This window comes from Tenrec ecaudatus, chromosome 1, assembly GCF_050624435.1.
Source record: "Tenrec ecaudatus isolate mTenEca1 chromosome 1, mTenEca1.hap1, whole genome shotgun sequence".
Taxonomy (NCBI): domain Eukaryota; kingdom Metazoa; phylum Chordata; class Mammalia; order Afrosoricida; family Tenrecidae; genus Tenrec; species Tenrec ecaudatus.
The window spans coordinates 164,832,438-164,857,869 of NC_134530.1; the positions used below are offsets into that span (position 1 = coordinate 164,832,438).

At 52.6% G+C, this 25,432-nt stretch overlaps 1 protein-coding gene across 3 annotated transcripts; it reads right to left on the minus strand.

The window, feature by feature from the left end:
- Window positions 1–12,861: 12,861 nt before the first annotated feature.
- Window positions 12,862–25,216, minus strand: PMVK (phosphomevalonate kinase). Of its 3 annotated transcripts, none has more exons than XM_075562560.1 (5): window positions 24,882–25,216; window positions 18,792–18,855; window positions 16,516–16,668; window positions 14,641–14,770; window positions 12,862–13,366 (listed from the first exon to the last, which is right to left on the minus strand). In XM_075562560.1, exons 1-5 carry the CDS (start codon window positions 24,971–24,973, stop codon window positions 13,230–13,232), a joined length of 576 nt encoding a protein of 191 aa, XP_075418675.1. In that variant the 5' UTR covers window positions 24,974–25,216; the 3' UTR covers window positions 12,862–13,229. The 3 variants fall into 3 exon arrangements, with proteins under 3 accessions (XP_075418675.1, XP_075418689.1, XP_075418681.1); XM_075562574.1 differs by lacking the exon at window positions 24,882–25,216 and adding an exon at window positions 24,637–24,748; XM_075562566.1 differs by lacking the exon at window positions 24,882–25,216 and adding an exon at window positions 24,546–24,567.
- Between the last annotated feature and the right edge of the window lie 216 nt (window positions 25,217–25,432).

Below are 25,432 nucleotides of genomic sequence, written 5' to 3' on the forward strand. Positions count from 1 at the left end.
GCCAGCTAACATCTTGGTAGCCAGAAATTGATCACAGAAAGTCAATTGGGGTTGTATTTTTTCTTGTTATTTTTCTAGAAAGCTATTTTTTTTTCTCCAGAGAGTCAGTTGTTAAACATTACCTCGTACTTCACTGTTTACACCTCCTCCTCATGGGTCCACATGGCTAGGTCCCAAGATCAGGCTGTTAAGCAAAAATTGGCATTGTTAAAAAATAGACGATGATCACATCCAATCGCAGAGGGAGGATGGCGACATGATGACATAACTGCCCAATTCCATCCTTACAGACTGCAGGCCGCTGGGACTCAGCCCAGCCGACTGCACACCCAACTCGGACCACCATAACCAGTGTCAGTCTCGCCGTGTTACTCCCGATGTTACTACCAAAGGACTGTTCCCACCTGGTTACTACCAGATGAATGTTCCCACCTGGTTACTATCAGATGACTGTTCCCACCTGGTTACTACCAGATGTATGTTCCCACCTGGTTACTATCAGATGACTGTTCCCACCTGGTTACTACCAGATGTATGTTGCAGTTTGCAGAATAGTCATATATACTTGTTTACTATTGTAGTAAATGTGAAATGTCAGATAAGGAAGCTCATTGATGGGTGTGAAACAGGTATATGAGGGAGGAGCAGCGGGGAGGGAGGGGGGAAATGAGGAGCTGATACCAAGGGTTCAAGTAGAAAGCAAATGTTTTGAGAATGATGATGGCCACAAGTGTGCTTGACACAATGGATGGGTGGATGGATTGTGATAAGGGTTGTACGAACCCCAATGAAATGATTTTTTAAAAAGAAACAGGTATATAAGGAAGAGTGATGATGTAGCAGTCTGTTTGCTGTTGCTTCAAACATTCAATCGCTTGATCGACCCAAATGGGCATTGACTATTTCAGGACAGTAAGCCCCAGAGGTCAGGCTTTCTAACAGAGTTTGAAAGATCCTGTTTCCTCAAACACTTACAGAGACCTATTAGGTGCCCTGCAGGGGCTTGGAAGGAACCTGACAGCACATACCACCACAGCAAGTACCAGGCACTAAACAAAGGCGCCAAGAGCAAACCCCTCTAAACGCTCTGGGACGGGAGTGAGCCAGAAGACGCAGACTGGGCAGCCTTGGCAGGGGTAGAGGTGGGCACCGCCTTGCTCTCCCTGAATAGTGGAGCCCAAGCCCAAGTCACAGGGAAGGGCACTTTAGACCAGGCGGATGGCATGTGCAAAGGTACCCAGGCATGGAACAGAACGCTGTTTCCATTCCTCTCTAGAACTGGGTTTGGGGCAGATTAAGAGGGATTGCATTACAGTATAGAATCTATACTGTGCACACATATTTTTCTAACCAAAAGGTGCATCACTCACCTTGCTCCTTCACCAGAACCGAGTACCAAATTTCCTTTGACTATTAAAAATGATCACAATAAAGCAGAAATCCACTTGGAGGGGATGAGATTCTGTCATCACCGAAGCCACGTTCTGAAAGCCAAGAGGAGCTCCCAGGGACGCTGGGATAGAAGCAACCTACCGGAAGTGTCTGGGCCCCAGCTCCCAAGGTGACTATTTCAGGTTGCGGCAGACACTTGGATGCACAGGGCCATTTAAATTTCCATCTCATTACCCAATAACACCTTGCGGGGAACAATGAGCCGCCAACTTTTCTTGTTAAGACACAGCCACGCTCTGCCTCTGCCTCGGAGAATGCCAACATTTGAATTTCAAAAGCGAAGGCGAACAGTCCCCAAAGCATCCAGGCAGAAAAAGGAGGTCACCGTCAGAGGAGCAGACGGCAAGGTGCCCTCCGACGCGGAGACTTGAGCGCTCGCAGACAGTGGAGCCAGGTCGCGCGTCCCGTGCCAAGTCACCGTCCCCGTGGAGCGGCTACAAGAGGATCCGTCTCACAGACAGGCGTGCTCAAAAATATGCTCTTTTGGAAGACGAAAAAAAATGTTTCTAAGAGTTCAGAGAAGAGAAAAATTCAAAAGGACGAAGTGGAGGTACCACCAAAGGCTGGAAAGTGAATGGAAAAGATGTCTAAGAAACAAGGAGTTGCAAATTCACTGCAAGTTTAGATGCCAACACTGATGTGGAACAGCAGCCCGGGCAGTAGCCCAGTCTAGTTGTCTCAGGAAGGGCACCGACTGACTGGGAGGGGGAGAAGGCGCCTCTCCACAACAGTGACAATCTCTGTCGAAACTCACCAAAAGAAGTACACTCACAAAATAATGACACCTCAACAGAATGACGCACATGTTCACAACGCAGAGTCTTCAGACCTAGGACGTGACAACTGTGTGTTTCGTAACTCAAAGACCAAACTCCCTGCCACTGAGTCGACGCTGACTCATCATGACCCCGTAGGGCAGGGCAGAACTGCCCCTGTGGGTTTCTGAGCCTGGAACTCTTCACGAGAGTAGAAAGCCTCCTCTTTCTCCCTTGCAGTAGCTGGTGGTTTTGAACTGCTGACCCTGCGCTTGACATCCCAGCAAGTAGTGACTATGCCACGGGGGCTTCTTTGATCTCTCGCAGCAATGTCTTCTTTGTAAAGAGTGGAGATCTTGCATATCTTTTACCAGATTGGTCTCCTTCATCATTTATTTTTTATGCTATTGTGATCAACATTATCTACTTCAATACTAGATGTGTCCATTGCTAATTAAAAAATGCTTTCCTGTATTTTAATCATATATCTTGCAACCTTGCAGAGCCAATTACGGTCGATTCTAGTAACTTCAGGATGAGGAACAATGAGCTTCTCTTGTACGAGAGGGCTTCAAGCAGTCTGTGCAAAAATCCCATTATCTCCTCGCTCCATTTCCCGGGAGCTTTTTGAATCCTCATCTCCAGCCTTGGGTTTATAATTCTACCAAAATGATTGACTATGCCACAATCTTGTAAGGGACTGATCAGTATACTATGCAAATAGAGTTCACGAAACCACCCAATAGAGTTAATTACCTCGTGAGGGCGAAATTGGTGGCTTACTAGACAAATTGAGTAATTGTAGTCTACCGAGGGGAGTGAGTCGTCAGCTCATAGTCTGGGAGGGCCATGCCGTGAAATTGAATACAAGTCAATCCCACAGAGATTAAGGGGCATCTCACTACCATTTTTTTAAAAATGCCTGCAGCGGAAGCCTGTCCATTGGACCCAAGGTCTTGACATTGAGAAGCTTCTAGACCCAGGAGAGAAAACTGAAGCACTGAGCACATCACAAGATGGCAAGAAAGAGCAGCGACCACAGCCAAGCCCAGCAGCAGAGAAACAGCATCAGCAGTACACACCTGAAGAACCACAGACTAGCAAACTGCGGTGGTGTTACTCGCCAGCCCTCAAGGTGAAGGGCTTCTTGCCTCAGAGCAAGAGAGCGAGTCCCTCCGGGCACAGGCTTGCTGGAGAGGTGGAGTGGCCCCGGTCAAGGTGCCTAGAGTTGCAACATTTGCTCGAGCAGGGCAGAGGCTACCTGGCCAGGGTAAGAGCCCAGGTGCACATACCGAGAGAAGGGCCTGTCGGTTGGTGTCAAAAGGGGGCCGCTGGCTGGCACGCTAAGGAAGAGTCTGCCTGTGGGCACAGCTGAGAACGAGCAGGGAACCAGTCTGGTTGGAAGCAGTCTTGACCGATAAACAGTAGTCTGTCTGCTGAGTTGTATCCAATCAGCTCCAGGTTGATCCTGATCCTGAGTTATATGTGGCCTGTTACTTCCCCCAGTAACCACACCATGGTGAGCATGACCGGTGACTTCCGTGTGGCCACTGCACACGTGTTATCAAACCCAGCAGAGAAGCAGAGGGCCATGAGGAAGACAGCTGATGTCAGAAATGGTGATAAGGTTAGAGAGAGCAGGTGTCTGACCTCTACCTCGACCTCAGAGGAATCTGCTTTGGGCTGAACCCGCGATTCTCCTCCCTCCTCTTGAAGTTAGATGGGTTCAGCTGCTAGTAGATAATACAAGAGAGTCCATAAAATGTTCTTCGTAGGTCTTCTCTTGATAAAAACAATTTTTCTTCTTTTCCAATCTGAAGGCCTTTTATGTATGTTTCTCTCCCAATCTTATGAGAAAGCGTGTTTCACTATTAACCAAGCTGTCAGTTGTAGGTTTTCATGGATTTTCTTTATTAAAGACAGCTCTTTGATGCCTAGTTTGCTATTTTTACCAAAAAAAGTGAGATTTTTGTCAAATTCATCTACAGTTTCAACACAATTCCAATTAAAATCTCAGGTCTTTGTTTTTATTATTATTAAAAGATCATTTTATTGGGGGCTCTTACAACTCTTATTACAAGGCAGACATCAATTGTATCAAGCGTATTTGTGCATCGGTTGCCATCATCATTTTCTAGACGTGAACTTTCTATTGAGCCCTTGCTATCAGCTCCTCTCTTATTCCTCTCTCGCCTCCACCCTCCCAGCCTCGTGCTCCCTTGATAATTATAAATTAGTATTATTTTCATATCTTACACCGTTTTCTCCCTTCCCCCACGGTTTCTGTTGTTCATCCCCCTGGAGAAGGGGGAAGTGTGGTTATGCACCGATCATTGCAATCGGTTCCCCCTTCCTCCCCTGCGATGCCCACCTTCCCCTGCCTTTCTGGTATCGCTACTTCCATTCCTGTTCCTGGATTCCGTGTGTCGTGAGTTCTTATCTCTCAGCTGTACCTGTGCACATGCTCCGGTCTAGACTGAAGTGAGAGGCAGCACTGGGGTCATGAAAGAGGGGGCTGGGGGGGCGGGGTGAGGAAGCCTCGAGGAACCAGAGGAATATTGAGTTTCATCGGTGCTTTACTGCACCCTGGTTGGCTCATCTCTTCCTTCAGTAGGTCTTTTCGTAGAAATTGAGGAGCTGATTCTAAAATTCATTTAAAAACGCAAGGACCTAGACCAGCCAAAGTGAATCATACAATATAAGATTCTAGAAGAAAATACAGGCAAGAATATTTGTGACCTTGGATTAGCAAAAATGTTTTAAAAATGACACCCCAAACAAAATCCATAAAATAAAAATTGATAAACTGAACTTCAGCAAATTAAGAAGTGTGCTTTGAAAATACAGTTGAAAGAATGGAAAGGCTAATCATAAAGAAAATATTTTCAAATAGGGAATTTGTATGAAGAATATTTTAAAACTCAAATTAAATTCAATTAAAAAATGTTTTTTTTAAATCAGCCAAAGATGGAAAAAGCACACCAGCCTGTGTGATCCAAGGATTGTAAATAACACAATCCAAACCGAATGACAGCGGAAATGGTAGATCTTAAATTGGGAACACTTGCTTTGCAGGAGACTAAGGATGACAGCAGAAGCCCGAAGCCCCTTTGCAGGGTCCCCAAATGGGTTAGACCTCTGGTGGGCCCCTCTGAGGGTGGACTGTCCAGGGCTGGGGAGAGCCCTGCTACCAGACAGCGGGCATTGCACGTCCACTGTGGCCGACATATCTAAGATACAATGAAATGGCTTATTATTTGATCTCCCTTTTGACCCGCTTGAAAGTTGCTTCAGGGTTGTTGTTGTTTTTAAAGTGAAGGAGAAACACGCGTGGAGGAAGCCTCTGATTAATGCCCTCTGGCCATGATGTGAACCGCCTTGCTGTCTTACAGAATTCATCGTCGAGTGGCGTGTTGCATATGCAGCTAGGTTAACATTTAACACCTGATCATTTGAGCTCTTTGTTTGTTTTTATCTCCCTTTTGATTCATTTTAAATTTGCTCAGGTTTTTATTATTTTCTGTTTTTGATTGAGGTTTTTATTTGTTTTATTATTGTGAGGGTTTTGGTTTTGCTTTGAATGATTTTCTGTATATGAAATCCACGATTGGTAGGTGGATCGGGACGGTGCCGGATCGATGGTTCCGTGGGGGGGTGGCAGGAGAGGCTGGGGAAGGCCATGCTCCAAAGCTGACGGCGGGATGATTGCACGACTCTCCGTGATGTGATTACACTGCTGAATTGTACGATCTGTGAATGACATGCCAATAAGAAGAAAAACATTAGCGGAAGATTTGGCGCTTTACCAAGATTCAAGGATAGTAAATAAGCCCATGAAAAGATGCTCAATGTTACTAATCATTAAGGAAATGCAAATGAGCCACAATAAGAGATCAGGACATAGGACAGCCAGTCCAAAAGTACTGCTTCACCCTGAAGGCAATATGCTGGCATGGGGCTTGCTACAGTGTTAGTTATTGGTCCAGTTCTTGTCCTGAGGTTAGCTATGGGTCTAATCATGATGCTTTTGGTCTTCCTTACGTTGAGTTGTAGTCCATGCTGGAGGCTGCAATCCTTGATCGTCATCAGCAAGTGCTTCAGGTCCTCCTCACTTTCAAGTTGTGTCATCTGCATATGGAAGGTTGTTAAGAAGCCTTTCTCCAATCCTGACGTCACCCTCTTCTTCATATAATCTAGTTTCTCTAATTTGCTCAGCACATAGATTGAACAAATATGCTGGGAGGATACAGCCCTGGCACACATCTTTCCTGATTTTAAACCTTGCAATAATCCCTAGTTCTGTTCACGCACCTGCTTCTTGATCCGTGGACAAGTTCCGAATGAGCACAATGGAGTGTCCGGAATGTCCAGTCCCCCCAGGGTGGTCCACAGTCTGTCATGAGCCACACAGTCGACTGTCCATGAAACGCAAGCAAGCATCTTTCTGGTCTTCTCTGTTTGTTGTTTTTTACAGTTTTGTTGGCATTTCTTCCGCAAAGCAGACAGCTCCATAGTTCAATCGTATCAAGAAGAGTTGTACAATCATGACCACGATCCACTCCAACATACTTTCTTCTTCCTTGTACTCATTTATTAGTGTTTGGTTTCTTAACTGTGGCAAAATAGTATTCTCTGCTTTAAGCCAAGATCCATCGGACGCCAGCAATGATCTCCCACGTTCCATGTGCTCTTCTGAGTCGGCCTGAGTTTCGGGCAGCTCCCGGTCAATGGGCTGCTGCAGCCGTTGTTGGACGATCTTAAGGGAAATGTTACTTGTGGGCGACAGCAGTGATAGCGTTCTACAGCTCGAGCCTTCTGTGGGGTCACCTGTTTGGGGAATGGGCACAGACATGGATCTCTTGCTGTCAGTTGGCCAGGGAGCTGTCTTCCCAATTCCTGGCACAGGACAAGGGAGTGCTTCCAGGGCTGCGTCAGCTTTCTGAAACACTTCAATGGGTATCCCGTCAATTCTGAAGCATTTTAATGGGTGTGCCGTCGACTCTTGGAGCCTTGTTTTTGGCCAATGCATTCAGGGCAGTTTGAACTTCCTGCTTCAGCACCACTGGTCCTTGCTCATCAGCTCCCTCCTGATATGGGGGACTGTCAACTGGTTCTTTGTGGTACAGAGTGACTCTCTGTAGTCTTTCCATCTTCTCTTGATGCTCCTGTATCACTCAATGTTTTGTCGATAGAATCTTTCAAAACTGCAATTTGAGGCTTGAATTTTTTCTCCAGTCCGTTCGGATTCAGAAATGCTGAGGGTGTTCGTCCCTCTTGGTTCTCTAGGGTCTTGCACATTCAAATATTTGGCTTTTTCTTCTTCAGCGGCCCTTGGACATTTTCCATTTGGCTCCTGGCTTCTTCCTGACTTCCAGGTGCTTTAGTTGCTCTACAATAAATAACACGTTTCAGAGTCTCTTCGGACATCCACCTTGATCTTTCCTGTCTTTAATGACCTTTGCCTTCTTCATGAGCGATGGTCTCCGTGTCCTCCACTTAGAAGCTCATCGTCTTCTTAGTGTCCAACGGGTTCGATCTGTTCTTGGGGTGATCTCAGAATTCAGGTGGGACACACTCAAGGTCGCATTTTTGGCTCTTGTAGACTTAATTTTCTTCAGCCTTATCCTGAACTTACATCTGAGCAATTGATGGTCTGAGCCACAGCTGACCCCTGGTCTGATTTTAGCTGCTGCTATTGAGCTTCTCCATCGTGTCTTCACACAGATGTAGACAGTCTGGTTTCTGGGTTTCCCATCTGGGGAAGTCCAGGTTGTATTTGATCTCGTCTAGGGACACCCTTGGAGAATTATCTTAGTGCTACCCTAGAACTTACTTCTGATCCTGATACCTGCCTCGCCGCATTCCGACTCCCTCTCCCTTTGGACGACGGCCGAGGGGCACTAGGCTGTGCTTCTGGGGCTTCCTCCCAAGGCTCACACGCTGCCACCCCACTGCTGGCGTCTGCTGTAGGAAATGTTGCGATGACCAAAAGTATGTTTAACTTATACTCATTATCACACTGACATTGGCGAGTGAAAAATAAAAAACTTTTAACATGAATAATAAAAGAACCCCAAAAGTAATTTTAAAAAAAGAGAAAGTATTTACCCCAGAAAATTTGAAACGCATCCCCGTACACTGACTTCTATAATATCCCTTTATTTATTTATAATTCCCCCAAACTGGAAGCCCCCCAGATGTCCTGCGGCAGGTAAGCGGATACATGAGGGCACATTCAGATCAGACCAGCAATACACAGGAATGAGCTTCCGATACAGTAACCCAGATGGAGCTCCAAAGAAATGTGCGAATGAAACAAACACGATAAAGAATGTACCCTGTGTGACTTATTTATACAGAATTCTAAGAAGTGGAAACTAATGTATAGAGCCAGGAAGCCGACCAGTGGTCACGCGGGGCTGCGGTGGGCGGGGGCTGGAGGCTGGGGGGGGCGGTGGCAGGAAGGTGAGGGACATGCCCATGGGGTGACTGTGGGGAGGGCTTCCTAGGTGTGTCCACGGACATCAATACTTAGGCCACCTTCTCTGAATACGTCCACTTAGCATACGCCCAAGATAGCTCCTGAGAGCCGTTCAGAAGCAGAAGGCGGGGCTGAGGGACGAGGGTTTGGTGAAGAGGGTCAGGCAGGTGTCACCTACCTCATGCCTACCCCACGGCCACGCCCACAGCACCCTACACAATGAGAGAACATGAGGGGCGCAGGAAGCAAACCCTGAGAAGCCACCCCGCTCTCAGTGAAGGACCCCCAGGGAGAGCGCCTGGGGAGCCCGACTCCGGCCTGGGCGACAGATTGAGTGGGCACCCCCCCACCATGCTGGCTCTGCATGCACGGCAGCGGCTCCCAAAGGGAGGGTCCACAGGCCGTACCCAGGGACGTGGGGACGGAACCGCCTGCCTCCAAATAAGGCAAACCTCTCAGCTTTCCTCAATCTCAAAACGATCACGGCGGTTAACTGGCTTGAAGTTTGGTCAATATTTTTTTTCTTTCATCCCTCCCCCCCCCCACCTCCCTGAAATCTAAGACCCCTGAGAATGCATTAGGAAGCTTCACAAAGTTGGTTGGAAAATGGAATTAAGAGAGAGAGGATATTTACACTGGGGTTGAGGGGTGGGGGGAGGAGGGGATGACGGAATTTTCCACACTTTCGGGTGTCATCTCTTCAGGTGTCGTAGACCTAACAGCTTGTCCGATTCGCTGCTGCTGCTGCTGCTGCTGCTGCTGCTGCTGCTGCTACTGGGAACCACTGAGTCAGATCTGGCCTGCGACCCTCGGCACGACAGAAGGAAGCCCGGCGTGGCCCTGGCCCGGCCTCACAGCTGTTGGGCGGGTAGGAGCCCCTGGTGACAGCCCTGGTAGCTGTCCTCCTCCCCAGGCAGGTCCCTCTGGGGACATGTGCCAAGTATACTCAGCAAAGTCTCACCACTCAGTGCTAAAGAGCGTTCTGGCTGTACTTCTTCCAAGAATAATCAATAGCCATCACTGCCGCTCATGCCCTTGCTGAGCCCCAGGCATCTTCCTCAAGGAGCTCTGAGCCCCCAAGTGCCAGGGGACATAAAGTCAATGCCAACGAGAGCTCTGGGGGCCTTGACGGCTGCGGTTTCCTGACCTCCCGGCCCGAGCGTGCACATCCCTGCATCCAGGGGCACTGCCAATCCTACTTGGATCGCCACCGGGGAATCACGCTGAAGCCACTCTTGGCTCACAGTCACAGGGTGTGGCCTGGGGCATCTGGGAGGGGAAACTGGTGAGCAGCCTGGGCAGGGTGTCGGTGAGGGACAAGGTGGTCCCAAGGGCCCCTGCAGGGCTCTGAGTGGAGCCCTGGGTCTACGAGTTGGAAAGGACCCAGGGTAGCCGGTGCAAGTGTGGTCTGAGGCAGGGACCCCACCAAGGCCTCCGTCCCCACCAGATTCCCAGTTGCCACACCAGAGCCAGAGATGGCTCTCCTCCTCACTTCCTGTTCCCTTGCTGGCTGTCGGCCCCGCCTCCTAGCTCTCCACTGGGGTCTCAGGCTCCTCCCTCCCCCAGGTGGCTGTCCGCAGCTCCAGTTTAAAGGTGAGCCGGCTGGAGAAGATGCGATCACTCACCCTGCTGGGGCCACAACAGCAAGGGAGCACTGGGATTGGAGCTCAGGAGCGTGGCTGGGTCACTAAGCTCTACTGACAGCTCCCTTTGCCCAGCCTCCCCCCGACCCCGGGTAACCAGTGCGGAGAAAATCCGGCTTCTTCAGACACAAACGCACCAGCATCGTTTGTTTGTGTGTTGAATAGTGCTTCCTTCGTAAGACTAGCGTGTGAGCTTGGTGGGGGGCCCGATGGCACAGACGTGGCCTCTGGCCTGAAGGAGCCCCGGGGCGAGCGGGCAGACAGGTGCACGCAGGCGGCCGTCTCACCAAGGAGGTTTTCGGCGCACTGGATGTGCAGAGAGCCAGCTTGAGCAGGGCTGACTTCACACGGAAAGTGGTGTGGAGGCCGGTCTTGGGGCCCCTGGGGGCTACGCAGGCAGGGCTGGGTGGGAGGAGGTGGGGATGCAAAGGCAGATGACCCCGTGAAGATTCCGGGAAAAAAAATGTCACATTTGTAACCAAACCAACCTGGCTGCATAGAGTCAGCTCCGACTCACGGGCACCCGTGTGTGTCACTGAGCCCCGCAGAACCTTCAATGACCTGTGACCTTTTGGAAGAAGATGTCGCACAAGCCCCTTCTTCCAGAGACTGGATTAACAGCCAGGTTGTGATAACCTCTTGCTCACCTAGACAGGCTGGAGAAGTCGTACAAAGCTGTATAAATAAAAGTCCTCTACAGAAAAGACTCAAAGGTGATGTGACTTGTCCGGGGTCATCAATGGTTACTAAGAGACCACTCGCCTCTGGGCGCTCTATCGCCAGCCCTCATCCTCCCTCTGACCACTTGTTAGCGAGCTTCCTGGGCAGTGCGGAGCTTGTCTTGGGCCCGCGTCAGAAGACAAGGTCCTCAGGGATCTGACAGGTGACTGCTGTTAGGTGAGGCTCACATGCAGAACAAATGCGGCCTGCCCCCCACCTTCCTCACCATGGGGGCTGCGCTCGGCCCTGAGTTAGGCAGGGTGCTCTAGAGAAGCGAAACCAGGACCCTTATGATGTTATACATGTAAGAGGACAGGTTTATACAGCGAGAAGGAATCTAACAGCTAATCAGTCCACACAGCTGCACACAGGGCTCGGTTCAACTCACTTCTATGGAACAGTTCATACACTGGAAGTCCTTCAACTCACGTGGACTGTCGGGTCCAAGGTCAAGGAAGCAGACAGCAGAGTCCTCCTTCAGGCAAGGCAGGCAGAGTCTGCACACGGGCAGCAAACAGCAGGGCGGGTCAGCAACAGTCAGTAAATAGCTCAGGAGCATAGCAAAGCAGGCCCGGGTGGGATATCGAACGTAAGTAATGCAAGGCCACAGGATCCACCAGCCTCAAGCTCAAGGGATGTACGCACCAGCAACATCCCCAGCAACGTGGCAAAGTAAGTCTCAAAGGAGCCTCAAGCCCTCGAGAAGCAATCCAGGAGTTGGTCTGACCCACAATTGAGCCAGAGAAGTAGCTAAAGCAGCAGCACGCATGCTCTAGCACACTCTGACCACCAGAGAGCAAGAGAGAGGGGGGTGGGCCTTGCAGAGCCAAGTATCTCTATGCCCTCCAATCAAACTGTGACCTGATTGCTCCTGCATGTTCCTATTGGCCGGGTAGGCACAAAAAACCTATCACAGCCCCGCCGCAGCCACTGTGTCACACTATCTCTTTGAGGGGCTTCCTCGTCTCTGTTGGCCTCTAACTTTGCCAGACGGGATGATCTTACAGGAATGGGGCTCTCCGGATGCCATGTCTAGGCCTCACATACCATACGTGAGACCAGGCCTTAATACCCGCGCTTCTCAGGAGTGCTCGGGCTGGACTGCACATCTCCCGGCAGCCCCTGGAAGAGTCAGTATCCTCACCGGCACCCCCGCTCAGAGACATCAATTCCGCTCCGTCTCCCTGACTCGCTGTCCAGCTTCACAGGCATACGAGGCACCTGAACATGCCGCGGCTTGGCTGCGGCTCAACGTGGCCTCTTTGCTTTTTACAATATTTTAAAGAGCTCTTTTGCAGCGGATGGCCTGGATCCCTTCACCCCAAGCCCCGTGTTGTACATCCTCGGCCTTTCTCATGGGGAGGCGCCTCCTTCTGAGGACAGGTTCCCTATTAACTTAACAAGGCACGCCGGGAGAGAGCGTGTCCGAAGCTGATCGCTTTTGAGATTGAAAAGGAGCAGACTGACCACAGAAGCAACGGCAAATGGGGAGTGAGATGCCGCGTGAAGATGGGCAAGGACCACAGGGACGGAGGCCGAGAGACAGGGATCCTCCTCCACAGCCAGCAGAGGGCCTTCCCCTGCGCGGGATCACTGACATTGGAGACATATCTCCCTTCGGGAAAGCCACCGCATGTACTGGCTTAGAAGACGGTCCCCTAAGCCCACCCTCAACACAGCAGGTCTGGCCACCCCCCAGCACAGTAAAGGGTCAGCCTCTGCCAGGGACATCAAGCCCAGGCAGGAGGTAGGCACAGGAGCCCTGTGCACGACGGGCCAGGCTGGGACCTGGAAAATGAGAGCTCTGGGCACGGGCTCCTTGAAGGTTTATTAACACCCACACCGGGGAGTCCCGGGCTCTCGCCCCAGGAAAGGGGCTGAACCCATCCAGGAAAAACCAGGCCACCACCGCAGGCCTCCGCAGGCCAAGTTCAGGTCTAGCACCCATGAAGACGGGGCTGTTTCTGCTTCCAGCACGGCCAGCTCACCCTCCATTTCCCTCCAGGCCCCCTGCTGAATAGGCAGGGCTGTCCTCTCCATGAGAAGAGAGGGCTCCGGACTTAGTTGGCACGTGCCAGGCCCCAGAAACCTAGACTGGAGCCCTCTGGGCCAGCATCAGCACCCCCGTGTCCAGCAGGCAGCCGCGGGATGGGCAGGGCCGGGCAGGGAGCCTGGCGACTAGAGTCTGGAGTGGACGAAGGCCAGCAGGTTCTGCAGCTGCCCCTCGAGGCGCTGCTCCTCGTCGTGGTTCTCGATGACCCAGTCGAAGTCTCCAAAGTCGTCCAGGCCGCATTCTGACTCGGCGTCGTCCACTCCTGTGGAGGAGGCAGGGCGAGGTCAAGCCCGTCCTTCCCAACACACCCAAACCAGCAACCCCTCCCTGTATCCAGCGCCAACGTCCACCCCACCCCAGGGCAGTCCCCGCCCCCTGAGACATTTTGGTGGCAGGTTCAGTGGTCACCTGAGCCCCAGAAGGTCCTAAGAAGTCCGATCATTGTTACCTGAGTTGGTGCCCTGGCACAGTGACCCCCTGCACAGCAGGCCCGGACCCCTGGGGTCCGGAAGGCTCACACTGCCTGGCTTCTCAGACGCAGGCCCCCAGGCCCGCCTTCCCAGTCTGTCTTAGTCTGGAAGCTCCACCGACGCCTGCTCGGCATGAGAGCACACACGGGACAGAGGGAGCCTCTCCCCAGGGCCATCAAGTCCGTTCCAACTACAGGGCAAAATAGAATGGCCCTGGGGGGCAGGGGGAGCTCCAAACCACCACTCTGTCCAGGAGCAGAACACCCGCCTTTCTCTGGGTGGCTGGCGGTTTCGAACCGTACACCTTGAGGTTAGCAGCCCAAGCCGTAACCACTCTGCAAGCAGGGCTCCCAAGAGAGGGCAGACTAGGCCATCCAAGACCACAGTGGACCCAAAAGGGCACATCGTGGCTCATCTCCCGGGGAGCTGATCCTGACCATTCCTACTGCTAAAGCTGAGCCTGTTCCTGGGGAAAGCAGTACTGCAGTAGTTGAGAGCAGAGGACAGGACATCCCGGGAAGGCCACGCCCGCACTCAGTGGTCCTGCAAAACGGACTCAGCCTTCCATCCAGCAATGGACCCCGTCCGAGCAGCGCCCACCTGAGACGTTGCTGGGTGGTTAGTGAGGCTGCTAGAGGCGGGGCCCGCTACTCTCCCAGGTCAGCAAGGAGGCGGGGCTGTGCCTCTGGACCACCCGCAGAGCAGATCCTGGCCCTGCCCTGCCAAGGCTGCCCCCACCACCACTGTGTATAAAACAGGGAGGGATGCCTGCCAGCCTGCCTGCCTGCCAGGGCTGCTCTCTCACCACCCCAGCCATGCCAGGCTGGAAAGAAGAGGTAAAGGGCCAAGGACGCAGGTCCCGGCCAGACAGCCTGCCAGAGAAGCCCAGGAGCCCAGGGAAGGGGCCCACAGCCCCGCCATCCCCCAGGTCTAGCACGCCTCAGATTCTGGTTCATAACCCACCTTCAGCTCCCACCCACCCAGGCGGTCCAGGGTGAGGGCAGGGCCCCAGAGCATCAGTGCTGGGCTCTGAGCCCCCTGGGGGTCAAGGTGACTCTCGGCTCACCCTGTGTGAAGACCCAGCCGCGCTGCTGCCGGCTCTGCTCGGAGGCCATCACGCGCACCGTCTGCGTCACTGCCCCGTAGACCTCCCGGAACCACTGGATGTCCGACGGGCGCCGGGTGTCGCTCACCAGCTATAGGAGAAACACAGGCAGTGACCAACAGGACATGGTGGGAGGGGAGGGGCAGCCCCAGTGCCCTAAAGCAGCAGGAACCCAGGGGCAGGGTAGCCCACCCTGGCAGGCCAACCCCCTCCAGGCAGCACCCGGTCAGGTCAGTGCAGCTACTTCTTGGCCTCCACTGTCGACCCAGGACAGTTCTAGAATAGCGTCAGTCCTCACTGTGCTCGAGAAGAGGCTGCAGGCTTTGGGTCCCTACCGGCCAATGCAACCCCCTCTTTTACACATGGGTAAACTGAGACCATAATCATGGGCCTCAGCTCCCAGCACCATTTTGAACTCCAGTCCGTGTGACCCATCCTCCTCTGCTCTAAGCCTCTCAGAGGTTTCCCATCACTCTGAAAGCTCTTCCCCTAACTGATGAGGCACCCCAGATCCCGCCCAGCATCCCCCTGGGGCCCAGCCTCAAGCCACTCATTCCAGTTGCAGCCGCCTGGGCCCCTGCTGTGTCTCCAAGGCACTCACCACACCCCCTCCAGTGGCCTTGGCCCTGTGCCTGGATCACCCCCAGCTAGGCTCCCCACTTCAGGACTGTCTCGGATGACACATCACCTCCTCAAGGAGGCCTTCCCTGACTACGCTGGCTCCCACCCCATCTGTCCCTCTCCGTCCCCCTACCTGGCTCGTTTCATCTTAGCACGAAGCACTCCCCCAAATCATCAATACTTCATATTGGTTTTTGTCTGCCTGTCCCACTGGCACCAGCTCCCTGAGGACAGGGATTTTGTCTCAGACACCGCTAAATGCCGGGCCCCTGGAACCGAACCGGATACCAGAATCGCTCAACAGGACAGGTTCATCAACCAGTGAGCACATCATCAGTGCTGCCGCCGACAGCTCACTCAGCCCCTTACCTACATACGAGGCCTGGCCGCTCATCTCAGTGGGCAGCAAGCCCTCCCCAGCCCTCCTCTCACCTCCTTCCTTGGCTCCTGAGTGTGTCTCCACCCAGCATAACCCAAGTCTCTGAGTGGGCAGACAGGTCAGCACTCAGCTACTGACTTTCCGCAAGGTGAGCGGAGCAGAGTCAAGCGACTGACCCCCAAAAGGGCATGGCCATCGAAAGCCTGACGCCACGCCTTCTCAGACACAGACGCACACACTGGCCATCAGAAGTCATGGACTCAGCAGCTACTGGCAGGCTGACCCCCTCTCTGCTCATTGACTTCATGCTCTTCTCCGCCAGCCCGCCCCAGCTGTGAAGGAGGCTCCCTGGGGGGCAGAGCCTGAATCCCATTCAGGCACTGGTGTGTCCCCAGAACCTGGAGCCACAATCCCCCATGTCAGACTCACTGTCATCAAGTCATTCCTGGCTCATCAGGACCCCACAGGACAGGACAGAACTGCCTCTCTGGGTTTCTGAGATGGTAACTCTTTCCCGGAGCAGAAAATCTTGTCTTTCTCCTGAGCAGCAACTGGTGGATTTGAACTGCTGACCTGGTGGTGTAACCCACTATGCCACCAGGGCCTCTATCACAAGTAAGATCAGTCACCATTGCCTCCCAGGATGAAGGGGGGGAAGGCCCAGGGCGGGTGCTATGGGAGCACCTCCAGGAGCATGGCTTGAGAGCCCCGCTATCAGGGAAGGCTTCCTGGAGGAGACGGTAGTCAGGCTGAGCTGGAGGGAGCCATGAGAAGTGAGGGAGGGAGCCATGGGCAGCCCAGGGGGGTCTTTCCCAGCTGCCATCCGGTCCTCTTACCCAGACAGGCTGGGCGACGCCCTCCACAACCTTCCTGCAGAAGAAGCCGGGGTCGGCCTGGCGCTTCTCCTCGCCCCAGCGGATCATGTCCTTGCGGTAGGCCTCCTTGTAGGTGCTGGCGTCCAGGAGTCTCTGGAAGTCCAGGCCGTGCTCCTGCCCAAAGCAGACACCGCTGTCCCCAGGCCCTCTACCCCTCGGCATCCCCTCTGTCTCCCCCCACCCCTGACCCCCCAGCCCGGACCCCAGCGGCCAGGGCAGAGCCCTGTGAGGGAGAAAGCCCTAGAGAGGAGAGTCTCCATCACCCTCCAGCGGAGGAAGGGCTAGGACCATCCAGAGATCCTTGTTTGTCTTTGAAATGTATGCTGTGCTTTTCTGTCCTGCCTTCCCAATTATCCCTGGCTTAAACTAATCCTGAAATTAGTCTGCATCCCTTGGGCACGGGCTCGGTCCACCACTGAAGTGGGAAATCTGGAAACAATGCACTCTGAGCCCTCCCACTGCCCCTCTGTCACCCCCCCCCAAGAAAGCCTGGGAGGCTTCACTCCCCTGCCTCTCTCCTCTCTCCCTCACCCCTACCCTCACCCCACACACCCCAATGCCTGGCACCTTTGCTGCACCAGCAAAGAGCCTGGTCAGCCTGGCCCTCCCACCTCCAGGGGGCTCCTTAGGCAGTAAGGGGGCAAGGGGCCTCTCTAGCCACCCTGGAGGACCGCTCCCAGACCCAGTCTCCATTCTCCAGAGACACTGACAAGTGGGGAGGTCCCTCCCAGGAGCTTCAGAAACCATCACCAGTTCAGAGTCTGGCGCCCCTAGAACACTGCAGCAGATAGTCTGTCCTCGGGTGCTTGGTTTCTGCATCTGAAAAATGGGGGGAGGGGGGCAGGGTGATGCAGCCCCTCAAGCCTCTATGTATACCCCTATCGAGGGCGGCAGCCAGCTGTCTGGGTAAACTGCTGTCAGGATCCTCTGGACCACTGAGGAGGAGCAGGACATCGGGGTCTGCTTGTCAGGTGTATTTCCCACTGTGAGTTGGTATGTCCTTTGACTTGCCTTGGGTTTTTAATGGGAGTGGGAGGGGGCGGGGGAGGGGCTTCTGAACAAACTTCTCGGTCCTCCCCTTCCCAGAGGATGGAGTGACTCCACCCCGGGGCCTGTGGAAGTTGACTGTGGTCTCCAACTGCTTCTAGGAGCCTTGGTGATCCTGAAATGGACCCAGGCCCACTGGAAAGCTGACCAGCCTCTCCTCCCCTGACTCCCCAATCAGAGCAGCTCCTACATCGTTCACTGGACACCAGGCACTGAGGCATTTGGAAGAAGTTCCCATTAATAATATTTGAAAACCACCAACCTACTGACCACCATGAGCCCCTCAGACTCCAACAGACGGGCCTGCTGGTGGGAGAAAACCCAGAGGGGGCCGGGGACAAGGGAACTCTTCCCAGAGGCAGGGCGGGACCGACCCAGGAAGGCCGGCCTCAAACCAGCTGAGCAGGGCCAACAAAGAGAGCCTGGCTTCTGTGCTGGCCAGAGCTCCTGCAGGGCCCAGGGGAGGCCAAAGACAGGTTCACAAGTGAGAAGACTCCTCCCTGTGTGGGAAGCTGCTCTTGCTTGCCTCTGGATCCCTTTCCAAGAAATAAGGCTCTAAGGTACAATCGGAAGAATACATATGTACTTACAGGAGGTGGGGGGAGGGATTTGAACCATTCACCTGCTTTAAAATTCGAGAGATCCACCTGCAGGTGCAATGAAAAATCTCTCCTTTCTCACCCCCAGCCTCTAGCCCTTCCCTGGAGACCACCAACGTTGGAACACCCTCTGCTTTCCTTCCAAGCACTTCCCCACTCTGGCCACCAGGAGGCACGGTTTCCATAACCAGGTTTCCATAACCTGCCCACCCCACCAGTATTTGGAGAGCAAATGTCAGTTTCCCCTTTTCATATACAAAGGTACTTTTATGCACACTGTTGCACATCTCGTTTTTCCGTTCTTGCTGCTGCTGCTGCTTGTCTTTTTTGTATTTCACATTGATCTTGACAACCTATGTGACTACATTTCCCAGGGCGGTGGCTGGCCCGCCAGCTTGGCAGGCAGAGGTTGGTCCATGAGATGTCACATTTTTAGTTAAGTGGATGTGTGCTGGTCTTTCCAATCACACCATGTCAGCAGCTGCCACCTCAAACCTTTCTTAAACACTGTGGTGGGCAGACCAGAACTGAGACCAGGGACAGCAGCTGAAAATGCCCACCGACCCAGCAGGCCCCCGAGTCACCACCTACCTGAGCATACTGCTCCTTGAGGGGCCCGGAGAGCCGGAGGATGGCACAGACGCTGGCACCGAGTCTGAAATGGGGAGACCAGGACCCAGTGAGCCAGGAGCTCTGCCGCCCAGCCCTGGAGCCTGGAAGCGCCTGCTGAGGCCGTTTCTGCTCCTGGTGTCTGCGTGACTCCCTCGGGCTCACCTGCCACGTGGAGCCCTGGTGGATAGTGTAGTTGTGTGAAACTCACGCGGAGGGAAATATGACGAGGACTAGAGTCCCTAACTGATCACAGAGGGAATCTGGAAAGCTGGTACTCCACGGTAGGAGAGCCTCCACTTTGATACGTGAGAGGTGAAGTCCAAGTGCATGATCCTGCTTTAAATATCACTCCCACAGATTCTCCCCTAACAGCTAGGCTGCCGTAAAGTGAGCACAGGGTTGATTCGGTCTCCCTATGGAAGCAGACACCCTTTTGCTCTCTCTTCCTGCTGAGACACCCAACCTCCCTTGCACCTTCCTCCAATGCAGGTACTAGGTTTCCTCACCTGTGAGCTCAGGGACCTTAATGTAGATTCCACCCACCTTGTGATGCACGTAATTGCTGACTATGCAGGACTTATGTCTACCTATAAATGTCCCATGATAGTAAAGGTTCTCTCTCACTTCTCCCAGTTCCACATGGACCGTCAAGAGGGGCTGAGGTGAGCATGCCACGGTAACTGTGTCTGTCTCCTCTGTTTTACTCTCTCTCCCATCTTGCTTAGCTTCTATGACTTTACTATCATCTTTATATGATATCACCATACATTTGTACCTTCTGGCCCTTCAGTTGTTGGAGGCTGGTTGCCTCAGACATGTAGTGGTTACTCACTGGGCTGCCAACCACAGGTCAGCTGTTCAAAACCACTGTCAGCTCCTGGGAGAAAAATGAGGCTTTCTACTCCGGACAGAGTGACAGTCTTGGACAGCCACAGGGGCAGTTCTACCCTGGCCTGTGGGGCTGCTGTGAGTGGGTATTAACTCAAGGGCAGGGAGGGGGTTTATCAAATGGGGATAGCAATTTCTTATTTTTCAAATTTTGGGGACTCTTACAGCTCTCATAACAATCCACACATCAATTGTATCAAGTATATTTGTACATAGGTTGTCCTCATTATTTTCTAGACACTTACTTTCTATTGAGCCCTTGCTGTCAGCTCCTCTTTTTTCCCTCCCTCCCCCCTTGTGACCCCTTGATAAATTGTTATTATTATTATTTTCATATCTTACACTGACTGCTATTTTCCTTCCCCCATGGTTTCTGTTGTTTGTCCCCTGGAGGGGATGTGTGTGTGTGGTTATGGGTCAATCATTGTGCTCGATTCCCCCTTCCTTCCCTCCTCTCCCCACCTTCACCCTACTTCCCACCCCCACCCCACCCTCTGGTATCGCTACTCCCACTCCTGGTCCTGGATTTCTGATTGGCCTTCCTCACAGGATGATGATGAGACTCAAATCCAAAATCGAACCCCATTACCATCGAGTCAATCGAGACTCTTGGTGGCCCTACCTAGAGCTTCCAAGGATGTCAATCTTCAAGGAAGCAGCCAGCCTCATCTTTCTCCCAAGGAGCGGCTGGTGGGTTCAAATTACCAACCTTGCAGTTACCAGTCTACCGCTTATCCGAAAGCAACACTAAGCACTCCCCTGCGAAACTCAAGTGAGTGGGAAAGAGCGCTGAAGCGTCTCGCAGGTGAAACAGGTCATCAGGACTAAAATTCTAATGGAGGGGGACCATCCATGCTGGAGGCAGTGTGGCTGCACTGTGTTACTGCAGCGCCCTGAACGAGGCCTCCCGCCGCCAGAGACATTTCAGCCTCAACTGGCCTGGTCACTATAAGGCAAAGAAGTCACTCGGTCAGTCCATCATGTGCTCGGCCTACCATGTTTTGGGTACTCCATTAGGAGCCCGGTGGCACCATCGGGGAAGCATTGGACGGTTCAATGCTAGGCGGCAGCGCAAACCCAGCCGCTCCGTGGGAGACAGGAGGCTATATCTGCTCTCCTAACGATCCGCCTCCGCGGAAACTGCCCGTGGAGTCAGACTGAACGGACCGGACTCACGGCAGTGGATCTCTGGAGATACCATCAGCCTGTCCGTCTATCATACTGTGTGGCTGGTGTGTTACTACAGGTCACCTAAGTGGGCAGTTTCAGTGGAGCTTCCAGACCACCACCGATTAGAGGCCTGGAAATCCAATTCTGACCATCAGTCCTCCGAAACCTTATGGCTCACGCCAGAACACTACCCAACACACGGTTGGAAGACAGCCTCCCTCACAGGGAGGCAGGCCCGCGCCACAGGACTAGAGAAGCACTGCTGGGGCAGGGCCAACCTGAAGGACACGGAGGGACCTGCAGTGGCTGGCGGAGCCATAAGGTTTCGATAAACAAGTGGCCAGCTCGTTGAGAAGAAACCAAGCCCACAAAGAAGAAGCACACCAGCCTGTGTGATCATGAGGTGTCAATGGGATCAGGTATCAGACATCAAAGACCCAAAACAAAAAATCATATCAATGTGAATGAGGGGGCGTGCAGAGTGGAGAGCCAGAGCCCATCTGTAGACAACTGGACATCCCCTCCCAGAAGGGTCACAAGGAAGAGATGAGCCAGTTAGGGTGCAGTATAGCACTGGCAAAATATACAATTTTCCTCTAGTTCTTTAATGCTTCCTCTCCCCCACTATCATGACCCCAATTCTACCTTACAAATCCAGCTAAACTAGAGCATGTACACTGGTACAGATAAGAGCTCGCAACACAGGGAATCCAGGACAGACAAACCCCTCAGGATCAATCAAGAGAATAGCAATACCAGGAGGGTAGGGGGAAGGTGCGGAGAGAAAGGGGAAAACAATCACAATGACCTTCATATAAGCCCCCCACCCCCAGGGAGACAAACAACAGGAAAATGGGTGAAGGGAGATAGTGGTCAGTGTCAGACAAAAAATAATAAAAATTTATGAATTATCAAGGGTTCATGAGGGAGGGAAAAATGAGCTGAAACCAAGGGCTCAAGTTGAAAGAAATGTTTTGAAAATGACGGTGGCAACAAACGTACAAATGTGCTCGACACAATGGATGGATGGATGGGCTGGAATAAGAGCTGTAAGAGCTCCCAATAAAATGATTTTAAAAAAGAAAGAAAAGATGCTGGAACTAGGTAGCAGTGATGGTGGTACAATATAGGTATTACTAAATCGAATACCTCAAAATGTTTAAAATGGGGAATTTTATATTATGTGAATTGTACCTCAATAAATTAAAATGTATCTTTCCAAAAATAAGAGCTGTGAAGAGCCCCCAATAAAATGACTTTTTTTTAAAAGCAGAAAGCATCAGAAAGATATTTTACCAATTGCACTAAGGTATTTGACTATGTGGATCATAAATTATTGATAACGTTGCAAAGAATAAGAACCTTAATTATGCTTGTGCAGAAGCCGTGCACGGCTCAAGAGGCAGTCGTTGGAACAGAACCAGGGGACGCTGCAGGGCTCCGGACTGGAAAGGACAGCAGCTGCCTGTGCCCTTCCTGAGCACGCTGAGCAACCCCTCTGAGAGGCTGCATGAGAAGAGGAGCCAGGGCATCAGGACTGGAGGAAGACCCATTAGTTGCCTGCCACATGCAGATGACACGAGCTTGCTTGCTGGAAATGAAGACAACTTGAAGTACCTACTGTTGATGGTCAAAGATCACAGCTTCCCATGTGGATTGCACCGTAACAGTAAAAAAAAGAAAGTCTCACAACAGAAGTGTCCCACAGCTTCGTGATAAACGGAGACAGCGGAGCGCATTCCACCTGGGTTAGCATCCACGCAAGCAGCCCTCAAGAAGAAATCAAATAGGACACATTGATCACAGCGGGCAAAAGAGTTCTTCAAAGGGTTAAAAAGTAGGGATGTCATTTTGATGACAATGTAGTATCTGACCCAAGCCATGGTCTTTTCCATCGTCTCACGGGCATCAAAAGGTAGACAACGAAAAAAGAATGTATCCACTTGACATTCTGTGTTGGTGAAGATTATTGGATAGACTGTGGACTGTCAGAAGGATAAACCAATCAGTCTTGAAAAGACATAAAAAGCATGCTCCTTGGATGTGAGACTTGGCTCACTCTGGACACATCATCAAGAAAGAGGAATTGTAACAAAAGGACATCCTATCTTGTAAGGCGAGGATCAGCAAAAGCATGGAGAACTCTCGATGGGCTCAAGCCAAAACCAAGGTCACTGCCATCGAGGCCATTCTGACCCATAGTGACCGTGTTGGCCATTGCCTCAGCTAGCAAATGAGCCCTGGTTGCAGAGTGGTTACACATTAGGCTGCTCACCGCAAGGTCAGCCATGTGAAAGCACCTTCGCTCCTCAGGAGAAAGACCAGTGAAGAGTTACAGTCTCAGAAACCCACAGGGCCATCGACCCTGTCCTGTAGGCTCGCTATGTGTGGGCAACGACTGGATGACCTGACTGAATTTATCAAACGGGGACAACAATTTGTGATTAGTGTCCCTCACAGGAATTGGGATCAAACTCAAGTCCAAAATCTAAATCCATGACCACTGAACTGATCCCAACTCATATCTGTATAGGGTTTCCAAAGCGGTAAATCTTCGTGGAAGCAGCCTGCCTCATCTTTCTCCCACGGAGCACCTGGTGGTTTCGAACTCCTGACCTTGTAGTCAGATAGCAGCCCGTAACCACGGCGCCACCAGGGCTGCATCTCAGTGAGCTAGACTGGGATAATAGCCACAACAGTGGACTCAAGCATAGGATGACACAGACTGGGCCTCATTCTCATTCTGTTATGAATAAGTTCACCATCAGCTGGAGCTGACTTACCAGCAAACAGTAGCAGAATTGGCTCAAGTGAAACAAAAGTGAGTAAGACACATGACCCTTAGTGTCCCCTTGAGATGCTCACAGATGCATTTAAACACCAACATCATGTGATTTAAAAAAAAACTCACTGCCACCCGATTCCAACTCATGGTGACCCTACGGACAGAGTAGAACTGCCCCTGTGGGTTTCTGTGACTCATCTTTCTCCTGCAGAGCGGCTGGTGGTTTCAAACAGCTAACAGTCCAGAGTTTAACCACTGCACCACCAAAACTCCTGATGAGTATCCCCATTTCCATTTTCCAGATGAGGAAACTGAAGTTGGGTAAGAAGGCCTGACTAATGCAAGGCAACACTGTAAGTAGTCAAACTGGTTATTAGTAAATAATAAAAGACAATGTGTCTTCCCTGCATTTTCCCCAGGACACTAAGAGCTGCTGTAAACCCTTCAGACGTATTATTTAATCCTTACAGCCAACCTGCTATTATTCCTGTTTCATAAGGGGCAATACGGAGCCCAGAGTAGATAATCTGTGTAAGATTCCACCCGAAAAGAGTGGAGGTACAGTAGTTGAATTCAAGCAGTCTGATTCTAGAGTTTGTGCTTCTAACCACTACTGATTCCTATTTGGGGGTAAACAGAGAGGCAGTTTAGGAAGGAGGAGGTGGAACTCTTAGTGGTGAAATAGTTGGGGAGCAACCTCTGCCCTAAGCTCTCCCACACACTCTCAGCACCTCTGCCATGCCCCAACTCACCACAGTGGCCTTCCCGAGGAAGCCCCCACGCCACTCCCCGCAGCCCCTCTGCTTTCCCAGCCCACGCCCAGAAAACCTGCTTCCATCTCTCTCTCTCACCCCTTCAGTTTCTCCTCTGCAGTGGCGGTACTTACTAACCAGAGAGGAGGCGCATTAAAGGAGACTCTGTATGAACGGTGGCTGGCCCATACTAGTCGCTCTGGGCATGTGGTCATAGGTAAACCCTCACCTGTCACAGCTACACTGTGGTGAGGTTTAGGAAAGCGTGAAGGTGAAAAATACCACTAGCGTGGAGCGACCCACAGGTTAAGGTCTTCCGAGGGGCGGCCCCTTGGCTCTTCGAGGGATGCTGGCAGTTGCACCCCCGGCCCTCCGCTCCAGCAGCCCCCTCCAGCACGCCCGAACCCTCCCCTCCGGTCACGTGGCGCGGGGATCGTCCCCCCGCCCCCCCGCCCCCCCCCGCCCCAGGGTCACCTGCTCTGCAGCGCCTCCGTCACGTAGTCCTTCCCGGATTTCCTCTTCCCGCTGAACAGCAGCACCAGCCGCGGGCCGCAGGTCTGGGCCATGGAGCCGCCGCGCTCGGCCTCTGCTCCCGCCCCTCGGATCGGGCCACCTGGCGCGAGACAGACGCGGCCACCGCGCGGAGGGACGCCAAGGCGGGACCCGCCCCTCCCCTCCGTAGAGCTTGAGGACTGACGGCCAGCACACGTGTTTCCCTACTTTTTATTAGACGTTTAAACACATGTAAGAGGGGCGCTTCCCCTGGTAGCCCCGGGCCCCCCGCGGGCGCCCCCACCGGGCGCGTTTAGAACACTCCGGCCCCGCCCGCCGCGCGTCGCCGCCCCGCCCTCGGCCCGGGGACGGGCGCGGAGGAGGACGCAGCTACCGTCCCCGGAGGGGTGAGAGTTACTTAGAATTTCCTGGCGCTCGTCGCTCGTGCCCTTCCACGGCGCCCAACAGACGCGACCCAAAAACCAAAGCGTCGCCATATTGAAAGCGTTTCCAAAACTGTGTCTATTCGTGTA